This window comes from Syngnathoides biaculeatus, chromosome 23 (assembly GCF_019802595.1).
Source record: "Syngnathoides biaculeatus isolate LvHL_M chromosome 23, ASM1980259v1, whole genome shotgun sequence".
Lineage (NCBI taxonomy): Eukaryota > Metazoa > Chordata > Actinopteri > Syngnathiformes > Syngnathidae > Syngnathoides > Syngnathoides biaculeatus.
The window spans coordinates 17,762,772-17,778,297 of record NC_084662.1 but is presented as its reverse complement, the minus strand read 5'-3'; the positions used below and the strand labels follow the sequence as shown (position 1 = coordinate 17,778,297).

Genomic DNA, 15,526 nt, shown 5'->3' with positions numbered 1-15,526 from the left:
TATTTACTATGCCCACATCACTGAAACCAGGATGCTTTGGAGGAGTCTAATTCAGAAGACGATTTAGACGACAACGAGAGCTGTCACTCATCATCCTCTGACACACTAACGAGCAGTATCCCCGAGGTAAACCTGAAACAAATATTTTCATTTTGGTTTCATTCCAAAATGTCTTCAAAGTAGTCCTATACATCACAAAGGGAATCTGTTCACACTATTTTGAAAAGAAACTCAACCATCTTTCAAATGCATTCTAGTAATGCTTCCTCTGCTTGATTGACATTTTATTCACATTCCTTTTCAATATAAGCCGTTTTTTTCTCTTCTAATTTAGTAAATTCATTTATTGTACAAATCCATCAAACTGTGTGAGATGAGCAGTCCAGTGCCTTTATGGCACTGTCACTAACAGCTGCTTTAAACATGTTGCTTGTCAGAAACGGCATACATGCACACAAACACACACACACACCACACACACACACACACACACACACACACACACAGGCATGTGCGCACACATGTTCACAAACCTGCACACTTTTACAAGACATACAAAACAGTACATGCATGTGGAGCATTTCCATTTGAAGTCTGACATGGTTGGTGTGTTAGGACCCAGAGGACACACTGTGTGCTTCAGAAGTGAAAAATGAAATGACCACTATAGAAGCACTGTCTGACACTAAGGTAAATAATCCTTTATTGCAAAGACAATCTTTATTTTGACATATTACAGTTATTATGTTTTACTACAATATGCGCTACTACATTTTGTATGGTTTAATATAATATGAAAGAGTATATAGTAGATTTATACAGTATATAGTAGTTTACAAAAATAAATGCACTTATCACCTCAGAGTGAGAAATCTATTATTTTTACTTTTAATTTTTAAAATGATTTTTACATCATGTTTACAAACATTCAGCACAATTAGATAGTACAGTGGGTTGCAAAAACATCGTGTCTGTCATTGGCCTACCGACCCCATATCTCTTACTTTAGCTGTCTATAATATTTATGGCACTTTAGAACTGGCAGATACTAATATATCATATCCTTGTTTTGTTGATGTTTAATTCATCAGGCCGTAGCGACCCAATTTTCTGAACCAGATTCTGAGGTGGAGTCAATGTCAAATACTATTGAAACCTCTGGGCTTGATACAAAGATGTTGGAGCAAGAAAATGCTCAAAGTGGATTAATAACATCAGACACCTCACTGGACACTGAAGCTGATAGTCGGGATGTACTTGGACTCAAATCTGTGTCACCTGAGTTTCTAAGCACTTCCACTATTTGTGCCAATGAAGACCACTCAGCTCCTGTGGTGACAGAAGACCATTATACAGTTTCAGATTGTAACATGTTTGTCCCCACCACCAAAGTAGTCTCCAGTCAGGCTGCAGTAGAACACAATAGCCCTGTTACGCTGTTTTCAGCCACAAGGAAGTACACGGCTGCACATCCAAATCGAGTACGTTTCTGAAAAGAAATCATTTTACTTGACTGACACATCATGTTCCAAATGTTTCTACTGTAACATTCACATCTAAGTTTACTTTATATGCTTCTGTGTGAATTAAAGGAGTGCAGTGGACTCACAATCAGTGCTTCAAAAGTGGGGGTAGATCAACATGACTACCAGCCTTCAGCAGCGCCCATCATGTAAAATCACATTTAAATTGTTTAAATTGTTGCACTTGACATTAATTCTATGTGTCCATTTAAGATTGGTCAGGCCCAGCAACGATGACACAGAGCAGCAACTGTGGAGCCTGCTTCACATCCAAGTCTCTCAGAAACTGGAAACCCTACAAAAACTTAAGGAGGATAATCAGAATCTGATTAACTATACAAAGCTTGCAGTGGTGAGCATGTAAAAACACACAGACACACACACACATGAAAAAACGTACAAAATCTCAAACACTGAATTGTTTCATTTTAAAGGAAACCAACCACAAAATGAAAATCAAAAATCTTGTAATATCACTATTTCTGTTTAGGTTCAAGAAGGAGAACTGCTGTCACCTGGGCCAGCCTCAGCTGCTCTGCAGCATGCAAATGAGTCCATTGGCGTGCTGAGAAAAATAGTATGTCCATTAGCATCAAAGTCAAATTCCACAATGGATGTTCCCAGAGCGACTAGTTTGGAATAACAATGTACATTTGTTCATAATTTTTTGAGTCTTTACACACTCACTGACCACCAGTTTCGGTGCAGCCACAGAATGCATGTCGGAACACAACAAAATACTTTATCTTTACACTAAAAACTAGACTTTTGCAATGCCTTTGTCATGATAACGTTTTCCCCCAATATTTTAGATTCCTTATTGAATTTCACAAGAGGAGCAAAATGTTACAAATACCCTGATACGATATAGATAGTCTTTAATATATCAATTAGTATTTTTCATTACTATTAGAGTTTCTTCTGACTATGTTCATATTGGTTATTTCAAAATCAACGCATTCATTATTTTCAAAAATACTGTTTTCAATTTTTTTTTTACATGTACATTTACTGTGGATATGCAGGGTCAATATCTTAAATTGTACATTTCCAAAGCTAACATGTGAAGACTTAGTGTATCCTTCAATGTGTATGCAAGTCTTTCTGACCGCTATTGCTGTCTTATTAACAGAATTTTTAAATGCAGCTTTTGCCCTAGATACCTACATCATTAGACATTGTAGGAGTACCTATTAAGTCTCATACTCAATGTACAGATTGACTTTCAGTTAAATGTACTTTTATCTAAATTTTCAGTCTTTCCAAAATCAGATTTGGGATTTCTTTCTTCTTTTTTTTTTCTTTAATAATGTTGTGTTTGTCAAGAGAGATGACTGTGTTTTTTCTTAGGTAAGCTCTGCAGATCCTCCAGGTATTAAGAACCACTTATACCTGGCTACACGGAAAGTTCTTCAAAGCTTGGATGGTTTGACAAACCTTCTGTTAACTCCTGGAGCTGTTGAGGATCAAGGGACCGAGCTAAGGATATTACAGCATGAAGTGAATAACATATTCCATGTCAATAATTTCGTCAGCATTAACCACATCTGCCCTTGATGGCCTCTATATCTGTAATTACTGTGCAGTGCGTATCAAACGAGCTGATGAGTCTGGCTGGCCTGCTGAAAGAGGTGGAGTCAAAGATCAGCCCTGTACTTCAGAGTGATGCGCCAGATGCTCTGAGCTGTTTAACATCCCTGCAGAAATGTCTGAAAACGATCCCGTTAGTCATCACCTCTTTCAACGACCTCTCCTTCGACTCTCTGAGTCTTAAAAGCCAACATCAGGTACAAAATACTTCACAGAGTTTGTCTGTTTGGGTATGTTTTAAGTGATCATGACCTTTAACAGGTAATTTACCAACTGTGTAGCCTAAAAAATTGAAGCGTTTTTAAGAGATACTTTGTGATTGTTGATTTCAAATTTCAAATGAGTTCAGATTGACAACAGATGACTAGGCGCCTTATACCATCCATCCATCCATTTTCTTAGCCGCTTATCCTCACAAGGGTCATGGAGAGTGCTGGAGCCTATCCCAGCTGTCAATGGGCCGGAGGCGGGGTACACCCTGAACTGGTTGTCAGCCAATCGCAGGCCACATAGAGACAAACAGCCGCACTCACAATCACACCTCGCGGCAATTTAGAGGGTCCAATTAATGTTGCATGTTTTTGGGATGTGGGCGGAAACCGGAGTGCCCGGAGAAAACCCATGCAGGCACAGGGAGAACATGCAAGCTCCACACAGGCGGGGCTGGGATTGAACCCGGGACCTCAAAACTGTGAGGCCAACGCTTTCCAGCTGACCCACCGTGCCTCCCACCTTATACCATGTTAAGTTAAATTTGGAGGTCTTGATGGGCCATTTATTGAACCGTTAGTGGAGTGGGTTTAAATATAGTACTTATAGTACTAAAATTCAAACCTTGGGCAATTATTATTTGTGCATATTCCATGTTGAAGTTATTTTTCAAATTTTTATTTGTGTAATACAATATATACATTCAGTACGAATTCACTATCTTTTATATTTAGTTATGATGTTGTACTGGTTGAGCTTATTGGAAGCAAGGTCTATAAAATTCTATATATAGATTATGCACAATAAACCCCTTTCCACTCAGGAGCTCTTCTCCAACAAGTTGTGTTTTATGGAGGAGATTCAGCTGGGCCATCAGGAAATGTTCCCAAATCAAAAAGAAGCTGCCATTCTGGAGGTAATCTTAATTGATTTTGCATTTTTATATGTTGGTGTTGGTGATGTATAATTTAACATTTTACAATCTTGAAGACTGGATTTTGTGATATGGTACAACTACTATCGCACCGTAAATGCATGGAACAGGAATTCCACCTACAATCACCACAATTACTCATGATTGACAAATGACAAAAATGCATGTCTTTTGGAAGTAAAAAGTAATTTTTTGTCTCCCAGCAGTGTGCACTCGGCAGACATGTGTGTGAGAGTTCAGAAGAAAAGACCATGATACAGAAAGTTTCCAAGTCCTTTCTTCATGGGATAAGAAGCCTACTGGATCTTGGTGAAGGGTGCATAGCTGAGGAGCAGTTGAGACCTGTTCAAAATATTAGTCAACTACAAATTTGTCTCTGTAAAAATAAGGTATATGTCCTTCATTACATTTTCTGTATTACATTGTCTCTCAGTTGACCAGTACAGTTATATTAACTGAATCCATTATATTCTGATTAATCTAGAAGTTCCAGCAGGTTCTTGGAGCTCAGCTGACTTTCATGCAACAGCTGTTCAATCGACATCCGGAAATACTACGGGGGCAAGAGGATGAGGAAGTACAGCTAAGAGTTAGGGGCAAAGATTTGCTACAGCAGGCGCTACAACTGGAAGTGGCATCGCAACTAAGGCTCCAGGTCTATACTTCCCAAAAGCCCCTATATGCTCAAGAGGCTATCCTTGAAATAATGTTGGTTAACTGTATGCTTTTAACAATACAAATGAATTTAAAAGTGGATGATGTTGATGATCTCCTTGAATTGAATGCAGTGGTTTTCAAACTGGGGGCTACGCCGCTATAACTGGGCTACCGTGAACTACCAACGACCAACTGTTCATGTTTTTCTTGATTCACAAGGAATAATTTTGCAAGCAGGGGTGATGGTGCTGAAAAATTGCAAGTGGATGAGCACGCTGAAAATTTCCTCTCCACAAAAGGGGGTGCGGCAAAAACGTTTGGGAACCACTGATTTAATATATCATGAATATCGGACTTTTGACCTATTATTCTTTACCATTTATTCAATATGTCACTCTGTTTCCAATTTCAATTATTATTGTAACTGTTTACGTTTTTGTTCAGTGTACAAATCCTGAAATAAATGTTTACGGTTGAATTTGTCGCAGGAATGGAACCGCTGGGAGGATAATTGCAGTCGACTAGGAAGACTCCTCGACAAGCTTGATGTCTGCATCAACAGTGCAGAAGTAGAAGGAGCGGATGATGAGGAGTCCCATATAAAACTTTGTCTACATAACTGCCAGGTAAGTGAGCAAGCTTAATGTCGAAATGACCATTACCGTACTCTTTTGTCATTTGGAATGTATGTGATGGGTGATGAGGTCAGGACTTTCAATTTTTCCATTTAACTGTCTTTTGTGCACTGGGGCATAGGACCAAAAAAAAGTTTTCCCCAAAGGCTGAAAGCATAGAGTTGTTCAAAATATCTTAATATCATGGAAATTTCAGTTGTCTCAATGCCAACTGATGTACATTCTTGAAATAATTTATCTACATAGTTCAGTTTGATAGCGCTGTTATGTCTTTTTTTTTTTTTTTTTTTTTTTTGAACAGCCAGTTTCCCTTTTTTTCTAGCATTTTGCAATTAATTCAGTTCTTACTATTTTCTTCCACTTCTGCTCTGTGGTCCTTGAGTTTCACGAAAATCTAAACATGTTCGTAGTTGGAGTCGGCTCTTACAATTGTTTAGAGTGCTGGAGTAGAAGTTGATGGCTAAGAGCACTGTTAATTCTCATTTTCACCCAGCAAACTTTGGTCCAATTGGAAGCGAACAGAGCTGCTCTGGGACTTCTCCTGGATCAGAAGTGTGAGCTGCAGACAGATCCTTCGTTTGGGCCCTCGGTCAGCCATGCAGGTGGTGCTCTGGAGCTGCGATGGCGCAGCATCTGTCGCCGGACAGAACAGGAGTTTCAGCGTTGCAGTGACATCTGGGACAGTTGGGTCAGGTGGGCTAGCTTTTGATACAGGGTTACCTTGCTATATTGCAGTTTTTTCCAGTGAATGTTGTTTGTTTTATTTTCTTTTTACGGTCTGTTGGTACTTTCTCTTGTGAATTTAATTAATTCTAAGATCTGACCAACCTCATGACTCAGTCTGCTCATATATTAAATAAATAAATAGAGTCCCTACAGAAATTATTCGACATACCATTAATCTTTTCCAGCCTGTAAAAACCAGCACAATTTATAAGCACAGTGGGTGACTAACTGCAGCATCTGCCTCACAGTTCAGAGGACCAGGGTTCAAATCCTGTGGCGTTTGCATGTTCTCTCCATGCCTGCATGGGTTTTCTCCAGGTACTCCGGCTTTCTCTGACATTCCAAAAACATGCATGATAGGTTGACTGAAGACTCTAAATTTCCTGTAGGTGTGAATTTGAGTGCAGATTGTTGTTTGTTTATATGTGCCACACAAATGGTTAGTGACTAGTTCAGGGTGTACCCTGCCTTTCAGCTGTAGATAGGCTCCAGCACACACCGAACCCTAGTGAGGATAAGCAGTACAGAGAATGGATGGCTAGATAATCAAATGGAATTTAAAGAAACTCTTTTATAAAGTGTAATTATTGTGAGTTTAGGCAACTGGGTATGTACCCCTTTAAGGGGTATGGCCTTGTTGACTGACAAGGAAATGGGTCAATTTTGTGTGTTAGTGACCCACTGAATCTCCTCCTTGCAAGTTTTATCATTTTGTATTCCTGTAATTGAGTGTCCTGTTCAAGCAATGACTTAAAGTGGATTGCCAAAATTTCCATTTACAAAAACCGGCCAAATAATAGCAAGTAATTCAGTCAGGCTTACGGGGTTGGTCGGAGGACAGGCGGAGGTCGGGACACACGGGATTACGATCAGAGATACGGGAATGGTGGAACGGGGCCTGAACCACAACGATCTGGCACCGGACCAGTCGGGTTAGGTGTGTGCCTCCCAATCAGCGCGATCGCGCGGGCACCAGCGCAGCCAGGGCTGGACCGGCAGGATCATGACAGTACCCCGATTCTAAGGCACAGCTCTCAGACGTGCCTAAATGAAAGAAACACAGAGACAAGAATTAACACATCCAGGGGAGGGTGGAAGGGGGTCAGGAGGAGCCCCCCCCCACCACCACCACCAGTCTAGTGGCCATCCAGGCCACCAAACGCGAGGTGTCCGGGTGGACAGGTCAGGAGGACGACCCGGACGCCAAGCACAAGGAACCCCACGGGGCGATTCGGGTGGACGGCCTCGGTGAGGAATCCAACGGCAAAGCAGGAACCAGACCAAGGCATGCAACTGCTCCGGACGAGGACCTCCCACGCCATGGCTGCGAGACGACCAGGGAATGGTCGCCGCCGAGGCTTGGCCAGGAGGCAGCTTTGGACTGCTCATCAACGAGGCTAGGTCATGAAGCGGCTGGGAGCCATCAGGAGCGAAGAGGATGACAGAGAGAAGGACCAAAGCCATGACCACCACCATCACCATCACAGCCCTCCCGAAGCCTTTCCAGTTCCGGGGTGGCCCATCAGAACTCCCCAGCTCCTGTCGCCGTCGAGACAGGGGCATGGGACGGCCCTACGCCGGTCGCCGACAAAGCAGGAGCGTTGACCGGCCACGGGACAGGAACATAAGGTGGCTGGGGAACCCTCGCCGCCGTCTGCCGGACGGGAACGTGAGAAGGCAGCGGCGCCATCGCCACCTCCTCCTCGACGGGGACGTGAGAAGGCAGCGGCGCCATCGCCACCTCCTCCTGGACAGCAACGTGAGGTGGCTGGAGAACCGGCCCCACCTCCTGGACAGCAACGTGACGCGGCGGCATCACCGCCTTCTCCTGGACAGCAACGTGAGGCGGCAGTGGCATCACCACCTCATCCTGGATAGCAACGTGATGCGGCTGGGGAACCGGCGCCACCTCCTGGACAGCAACGTGACGCGGCGGCATCACCACCTCCTCCTGGACAGCAACGTGAGGCGGCGGCATCACCACCTCCTCCTGGACAGCAATGTGAGGCGGCGGCAGCGGCATCACCACCTCCTCCTGGATAGCAACATGAGAAGGCGGCGGCGCCATTGCCACCTCCTCCTGGACTGGAACGTGAGAAGGCGGCGGCGCCATCACCACCTCCTCCTGGACGGGAACGTGAGGCGGCGGCCCAGCCATCGCCAACTCCTGGACAGGAACGTGAGAAGGCGGCGGCGCCATCGCCACCTCCTCCTGGACAGCAACGTGAGGCGGCTGGGGAACCAGCGCCACCTCCTGGACGGGAACGTGTGGGCGTGCCAATTGCCGTTGGAGCAGGAACGGGGGGCGACCGCAGACCGGTCGCCGACGAAGCAGGAGCGTGGAGTGGCTGCGGACCGGTCGCCACCGGTACTCCTGGACACGGACGAGAAGCGGCTGCGGAGACGTCGCCGCCTCCTGGACAGCAATGTGAGGCAGCGGCAGATCAGTCTCTACTGCCACGTGAATTCTGCTTGGAACAGCCAAAACTGCGACGTGGGCGTGGCGAGGTGGGGGATCCGTTCCCACAGTGACGTGAGAATGGCGAGGTGGCGGATCCATTCCCACTGCAACGTGCGCTTGGCTTGGTAGCAGATCAGTTGCCACTGCCGCGTGAGCAAAAGTCAGTAAGGACTCCGTCGAAACTGCAACGTGGGGGTGTCTCGGCAGCAGATCCATTGGGACAGCGACATGAGCCTGGGGGATCAGTGAAATAGATAAATACAATGAGGACACTTGTGCAGGACCTGTTGCTGATCACAGTTTACACACAAACACTCACAAACTGACTGACTGACGTCATATGCCACTCCACGTGACGCACACAGAAACTGCAGTACACGACAATGTATATTTTTTATATATTTGATGCTTGAAATTGTGTTTTTGTTCAAATACATTGACAAAGTTTTAATACCGTAAGTTTAATAAGTCTGTGAGGTGGGTAAAGCAGAAATAATTTTCCATATAGTGTCTGTAAATTGTGAATTTTCACCTATTGGAAATGCGTCTGGAACATATCTCACGCAATTAATGTGAGTTCAGTGTACATGCACTTTCTGGTCAATTTCAAAAAGTTCAGCGATTGTCCTTTTGGGCTTGTTGTTAGAATGACCGACCACTGTTACCTTGTTACTTACTGTATGTAACTATGTGGTCAAGAATATATCCATATTTGTTCTGATCCATCCATCCTGCCATCTATATTCTGCACAGATTTTACTCATTACGGTCCTGGGGGATTGGAGTCTATACCAGTCGATTATGAGAGACAAGCAAGCATACTCTGGGCTGGTCACAAATCAACCACAGGGCATAAAAACAACCATACACATTCGCAAACACACTTGTGGATGTATAAGAATCTTAATTTTTGCTAAGATATGTATCTATATATGTATAGTTTGGGATGTCTGAAGAAACTGGAATAGCCTGAGATACCCTACACAAGCATGTGAATGAGATTCAAACTCTCCATGAATTCCAGATAAGATTAGAACCCTGAACTCATGACTGTGAGACAAACCTTCTAACCACATGTACAATGTGCGCCTCGTGCTGATTGAACCCAAAAGAACATTAAAAAAAAAGGATTGAATATGATCACGTAATTGCACAGGAACATGCCACATTTGTAAGTATAATAGTGTAAATGGAACTAGATTAGTTTTTCACTTTTGCTTTCCTTTGCTGTTGACTCCAATTATACTGTATCTAAAAGATTTATCGAGAACAAGCATGATATCACAAAAAGTTAAAAGAAGGTTCTCTTATCAGTATTGGACCGAAGCCTCTGTCCTTTCCCTCCCACTTACGAGAGAAGAGTCATGTTCTGCTTCACTCAGTAAGATGTCTTTGTGTTACATATGTTTGTTCTCCCCGCAGATTTCAGACAGACTTCACCTCTGTCAGTAAATGGCTCCTTGATGCCAACAAACACCTGACGATTTGGTCAGAACTTACTGAAACCTCAGATGTGAGCCAGGAGAGTGTTTACAGGGGTCTGATTCAGCTGCTGGTAAGACTCTGGTCTTGTCTGTCCAACAACTAATGTCTTTCTGCTCTCGAGTAAATCAGAAAACATCAGAGCACCCATGATTGTGAAACCTATATTGTCATATAATTGCAATAATAAAACATTGTTATACTGAGAAAAATAAAATCACAATTCGTATTTTCAAAAAGTGAATGTATATCCATCTATTTTCTGAGCCACTTATCCTTACAAGGGTCGTGATCATATCCTGGCTGTCAACGGGCAAGAGGCAGGGTACACCCTGAACTGAACCAATCGCAGGGCACATAGAGACAGACAACAGTCGCACTCGGGACAATTTAGAGACTCCAATTAATGCATGTTTTTGGGATGTGGGAGGAAACTGGAGTGCCCAAGCAGGCACCAGGAGAACATACAAACTCCACACAGGTGGGGCTGGGATTTGAACCCCGGTCCTCAGAGAACTCTGAGGCCAGGGCTCTACAGCGGCACCACCGTGCCGCTTAAGTGAATGTCAACATTCGTATATTAACACAATCCTGTCTCTGTAAATGCCAACCATCAAGATCAAGAGCAGGCATACAGTACACTACATCTATACGTCATAAAAGAAAAATATTGTAAATATTGTTATATGTTTTTACACTTGTAAAGTTCTAAATGTATTTCACTGGTGGCCTATGTTTAGGATTATTGGGCAATTCCGATTTCATTTTTGGATAATTGCAGTATTTTCGTCTTGTGACATGAGGGCTTTCACTAGTTTTTTAATTTTATTTATTTATTGATTGATTTATTTGAATTAAATGACTGACCACACATCCTCTATATTGTCAGCTGCACCAATAACAGGAGCAAATGACAAGCATTCTGATAATGGCTACATAGATGAATCCCTTTGGTTGTTGTAAACCGTATTAAAATAAGAAATCTGAAGTAGTACTGATTGCATAAAATAGAACTATAGTGACGGCACCATTCATGTTATAGATTTTGGATCTGAACTTTTACAGGTGCATCTAAAAAGCTGTATTGAAATAGTTAAAAATCAATGTTTTCTGACAGTGCTTAAATGCTTTCTGCAGGACTTCTCTATAGAGAAGGAAACCATGTCTGCTCACAAGCAGTCTGCCACCAGAGAAGCCACTCGACTGCTGCGTCTGAGGGAAACTGAATGTCCCGGCCTGAGAGGGCGCCTCACAAAGATGGAGCTCACGTGGTGCAAGCTCAACTCTGACCTGACAAATATACAGGACCAGCTGCAGCAGGTTTAAATAACTACATGCAAACCTATTGTTACATTCCGTACACTTTTGTAAAATAAATAAACCAGCCATATTTATTTTCAACTTCTCTCACACAAGTTGCATCAGCAAATCTTTCTTTTCTACCTCTTGAACTTTGTGACCATAATGACAGTGACTTCAGTTTCTTATTAAATTGAGGAAATTTTAAGGGGGCAGTTTATCAAAAATAATGAGGATTTGGTGATCTGTTCCAGCCCAGGGAGTGAAAATCCCTTCATCTCTGCCACGATTGAGAGCAAAGTCCAAAAGAATGGGAGGACACCTTTAATTTTTGGCGATCATTAATCACTAGTGACTACAAACACAGCTTTTCACTACTTGATTACATGCCAGTTTATTTGAGATGATGAGTTGATTTTAATACAGTACCTGAGTGTGTGCTACCCACATTATCAGAAGCTGCTCCTTATGTGGCCGCCGATGAAGCTGCTGTCTGACTTGGACGACTGGCTCAAGAAGCTGAATGTCCAACTAGAGAAGGAGAGAGAGCAAGTCCACAAGGCCACAGACGCTGCTCATATCAGTAGGACGCTGCAGCGCTACCAGGTACAAATAACACTTCAAGCTCCCGTCTTGTCTCTTTTCAGATGATCTAGTTAAGACTTTAATCAAAAAATACCAATCTCTTCATCTTTGTTGATATTATTGTGTGCTACCATCACCTCCCAACAATCCTGAGTTACGTCAGTGCTGTCTGGAAATCTTATCCCACACAAACCAGTGTGCAAACCCACTCTGTAGGGCCAAAAAGTACATTTTGTAAAACAATGCAGACAAAATCTTTTTACAGGCCTTTTCTAATTTTATAGAATCTGTGAAAAATACTAAAACACACACACACTAAAAAAACATTGGAAAAGGGTTTGCGGGTAGGCGTACATGTCTGCCTGCATGGAGTTTTCATGTTCATCCAACAAGATGAGTGTCAGCTTCATTGGTTACTCTATCTTGATCCCAAGGTGGGAATGAGACCATGATTGGTTGTTTGTCCATACATTATGTACCCTACGATTGGCTGGCAACCGGTCCAGACTGTAAGTTGCCTCTTGCCTACAACCAACCGGGATAGGATCCAGCTTACTCGTGACCTGAATGAGGACAAGCAGTATGGAAACTGAATGAATGGATGGAGACTGCTAAGTTTACCGTCCGATATATTTTACCCCCTGGAAGACAATAGAATAAGGCATCATTCACAATATGACAGATAGATATCATTGTAAACATGTACTTTTGTTGAATACATTTTTTTCATTAACTCCCTTGAAATCTGTCTCGTATGTGAATGCTCTGTTCATTTCTTGACATTTTTTCCTATAGGCATTAAAGATGTCTTTAGTCAACGGGCAGCCTCTTTTGGAATTCCTCTCCCAAACTCATCCTCAGATGATCGGAGTTGATGTGCGGGCTCGTCTTTGTGAGCACACAATGTATGCGGAGCAACTCGGCGACCTCAGACAGCAGTGGCTTCACCTGCAGGGGGCACTGGACAATCAGGTCGCTCTTTTTTTTGGATTCTCCTTCAATATTTATATATGGTGTTGAACAAAGAGCAGAATTTCAAGAAATGATGTGATTTGATATAAATTGAATTGATATTAAGAGATGTCAGAAAGGTTCCAGGACTGGTGTCGCAAAACTTATATTTCAGATCTAAATTGCAACCTTAAAGTTTTCCATTTAAAGTAGTCCCTCTGAAGTCTGACACACTTTCCAGACTTGTCTGTCACATCTTTTTGCACTATGGAAGGTTTCTTTTAGAATCTTCTCCAGCTCCATTACCACAGCCCTCTTGATTTTATCCCTGTATTCTAGATGGGTGCATTTGATGACCCCAAGAGATAGGGAAAGAGAAATAAATCACATGGAGCCAGATTAGCTGAGTAGAAAGTTATATAGCACGGCAACATTATTCTCCGCCAGGAACTGTCAGATGCTCAGAGCATTGTGAGCAGGCGTGTTGTTATGGTGAAAGCTCCGACTTGTCTTGCCACCACTCTTGTCTCTTCTTTCACATTAAATGAAGCAAGGATGTCTTTGTAGACGTGATGTGAACATTGAAATGGAAAACTCCTAGTTTGTAGTTTGGGTTTGAAAACTAAAAAAATCTTTTGTTACCCAAGTCCTGTTACCTTTCTGACATATCTTGTTTAAGCATTGCAGTTAATAAATTACAATGGCTCAAGCAAGAAGCGCGTTTTAGGTTAGATGATACATAAACTGTGACATCATTTTGAAGCTTTTTAATGTTAAGATGCTGGGTTTTATGTTATGTTACTATATTAAGTTGTTCACTATTGATTACATTTTTTAATCATTTCCATGATTTGCATGCTCGATTTCTTGTGTAGATTCACAGAGATCAAGAGCTCCATTACACTTGTACTGCCAGAGAAAGACAGTTGCAGCATCTCCGTCGCTCACTTGAACAGCAGAAAAAGCATCTAAATCAATACAAGCATCCTACGAGTCAAACAAAGACTCAAAATGTTCTCCAGGAGTTGGAGGTATCCAAACGAAATGCATGTTACATGTTATTTACACCGTGCTTCCTGCCACACTAATCTGATCTGATATTATTGGATTTTTCCTCCAGGCTGTTGTTGGAAGAATAAAGGAAGTGGCTGTAGCTTTGCAGGGGGGGAAAGCCACACGTGTGCTTGTCGAAAAGGAACATCCGTGTGATGTCGCTTTTTGTAACCAGGCTGAGACTGTCAGTCTTGCTTGTGAGGAGCTCATTCAGCAGGTAGAAATAGAACATCAAAGTTAATGATGAATTTGTAGGTGTTTGTAAGAGTTAGTAGGACACAATATAAGAAGTAATGCATCACTTTATGTCATATCTTTTGCCTATATAGAAAACAAACTTGATTTATTTGAGGTGCTTTGTCTCTGTCTTGATATTAACAATGCATGTGCAAAATTCTAAATTCTCTTTTGAACAAGCAAGATAAACTAAAACATCATTAATAAATAGTTGGGCTTTCTTTGTATCAATCCTGTCAAAAGTCATCCTATGCTCCAGCTCACTCATGAGGATCAGCACTATAGAAGATGAGATGGATGAATACACAATCAATTGCTGTTTATGTATATGAATAAATTAACAAATACAGGGATGAAGTGAAATAATTTGTCCTAAATATTTCCATGGACAAAAAAAAAGACTTAACTCATAATAATGTTTTGCTAGTAACCCCACTGAGTCATTGTTTGGTAAACTGATTATTGCACTCAAAGACCAAAAACACACACTTGAGAAACTGTAGTTTGATTAAAATGAACAAGAAAAATATATTAATTCAAGGGGGTAAAAAAAATAATCACACCATTTTGCATCATGTGGCTTCACAGATTCAAATTTTGACACCAGCTTTACAGAAAATTGTCAAGGAATGGGTCTGCCTCGACAGAAATCTGCGTGAGGTCTCTCTGAACACCAGCAGGGTGCACTGTACCATGCAGCTTTACAGAACGCCTTTGTTTTCACTGAAGCAGACAGAAGGGTATTTAGAGTGTCTGCAGGTGAGCGTCAATGTGCATTATGTATATGTGAAAGATTAATGATTCTCTCACTCACATCCATCACTTTTGGATGTATAATATTCAAAACTCTTTGCGATACATCTGGAATTATGATATAAAGCGTGTTCTGTGCACAGGAACTCCAGGAGATGTGTGGACAAGGGAAGAAGATTTGGGTAGACATCAACAAATCCCTACAGATTCTTATGAAGACTCTCGATGGTGGAGCAACCGAGTCACTGAATGATCGAATAGAGCAAGAAAGAAAGCGGTCAGTAACATGGACTCATTGATGCGAAATCATCCATCCATCCATTTTCTATAGGACTTATTCTCAGTAGGTCCATGGATGAGAGGGAGCCATCTTGCTTTGGTTGACTGGTGGGGAAGACCCTGAAATGGTTACCAGCCAATCACATGACAC

The 15,526-nt window shown here is 42.2% G+C and overlaps 1 protein-coding gene across 1 annotated transcript in view; it reads left to right on the top strand.

Annotated features, from left to right (window-relative positions):
* Positions 1 to 15,526, top strand: part of LOC133496649 (nesprin-2) — a 73,039-nt gene that overhangs the window by 24,253 nt on the left and 33,260 nt on the right. The window contains exons 23-43 of the mRNA XM_061812465.1: positions 31 to 126; positions 616 to 690; positions 1,092 to 1,481; positions 1,593 to 1,672; positions 1,737 to 1,875; positions 2,014 to 2,100; positions 2,874 to 3,023; positions 3,110 to 3,310; positions 4,147 to 4,239; positions 4,461 to 4,646; positions 4,742 to 4,912; positions 5,403 to 5,540; positions 6,043 to 6,242; positions 10,159 to 10,291; positions 11,356 to 11,538; positions 11,974 to 12,123; positions 12,898 to 13,074; positions 13,929 to 14,084; positions 14,174 to 14,323; positions 14,932 to 15,102; positions 15,240 to 15,373. Coding sequence (XP_061668449.1) covers positions 31 to 126; positions 616 to 690; positions 1,092 to 1,481; positions 1,593 to 1,672; positions 1,737 to 1,875; positions 2,014 to 2,100; positions 2,874 to 3,023; positions 3,110 to 3,310; positions 4,147 to 4,239; positions 4,461 to 4,646; positions 4,742 to 4,912; positions 5,403 to 5,540; positions 6,043 to 6,242; positions 10,159 to 10,291; positions 11,356 to 11,538; positions 11,974 to 12,123; positions 12,898 to 13,074; positions 13,929 to 14,084; positions 14,174 to 14,323; positions 14,932 to 15,102; positions 15,240 to 15,373 — 3,260 coding nt within the window. The remainder of the gene's footprint in view (positions 1 to 30; positions 127 to 615; positions 691 to 1,091; positions 1,482 to 1,592; positions 1,673 to 1,736; positions 1,876 to 2,013; positions 2,101 to 2,873; positions 3,024 to 3,109; positions 3,311 to 4,146; positions 4,240 to 4,460; positions 4,647 to 4,741; positions 4,913 to 5,402; positions 5,541 to 6,042; positions 6,243 to 10,158; positions 10,292 to 11,355; positions 11,539 to 11,973; positions 12,124 to 12,897; positions 13,075 to 13,928; positions 14,085 to 14,173; positions 14,324 to 14,931; positions 15,103 to 15,239; positions 15,374 to 15,526) is intronic.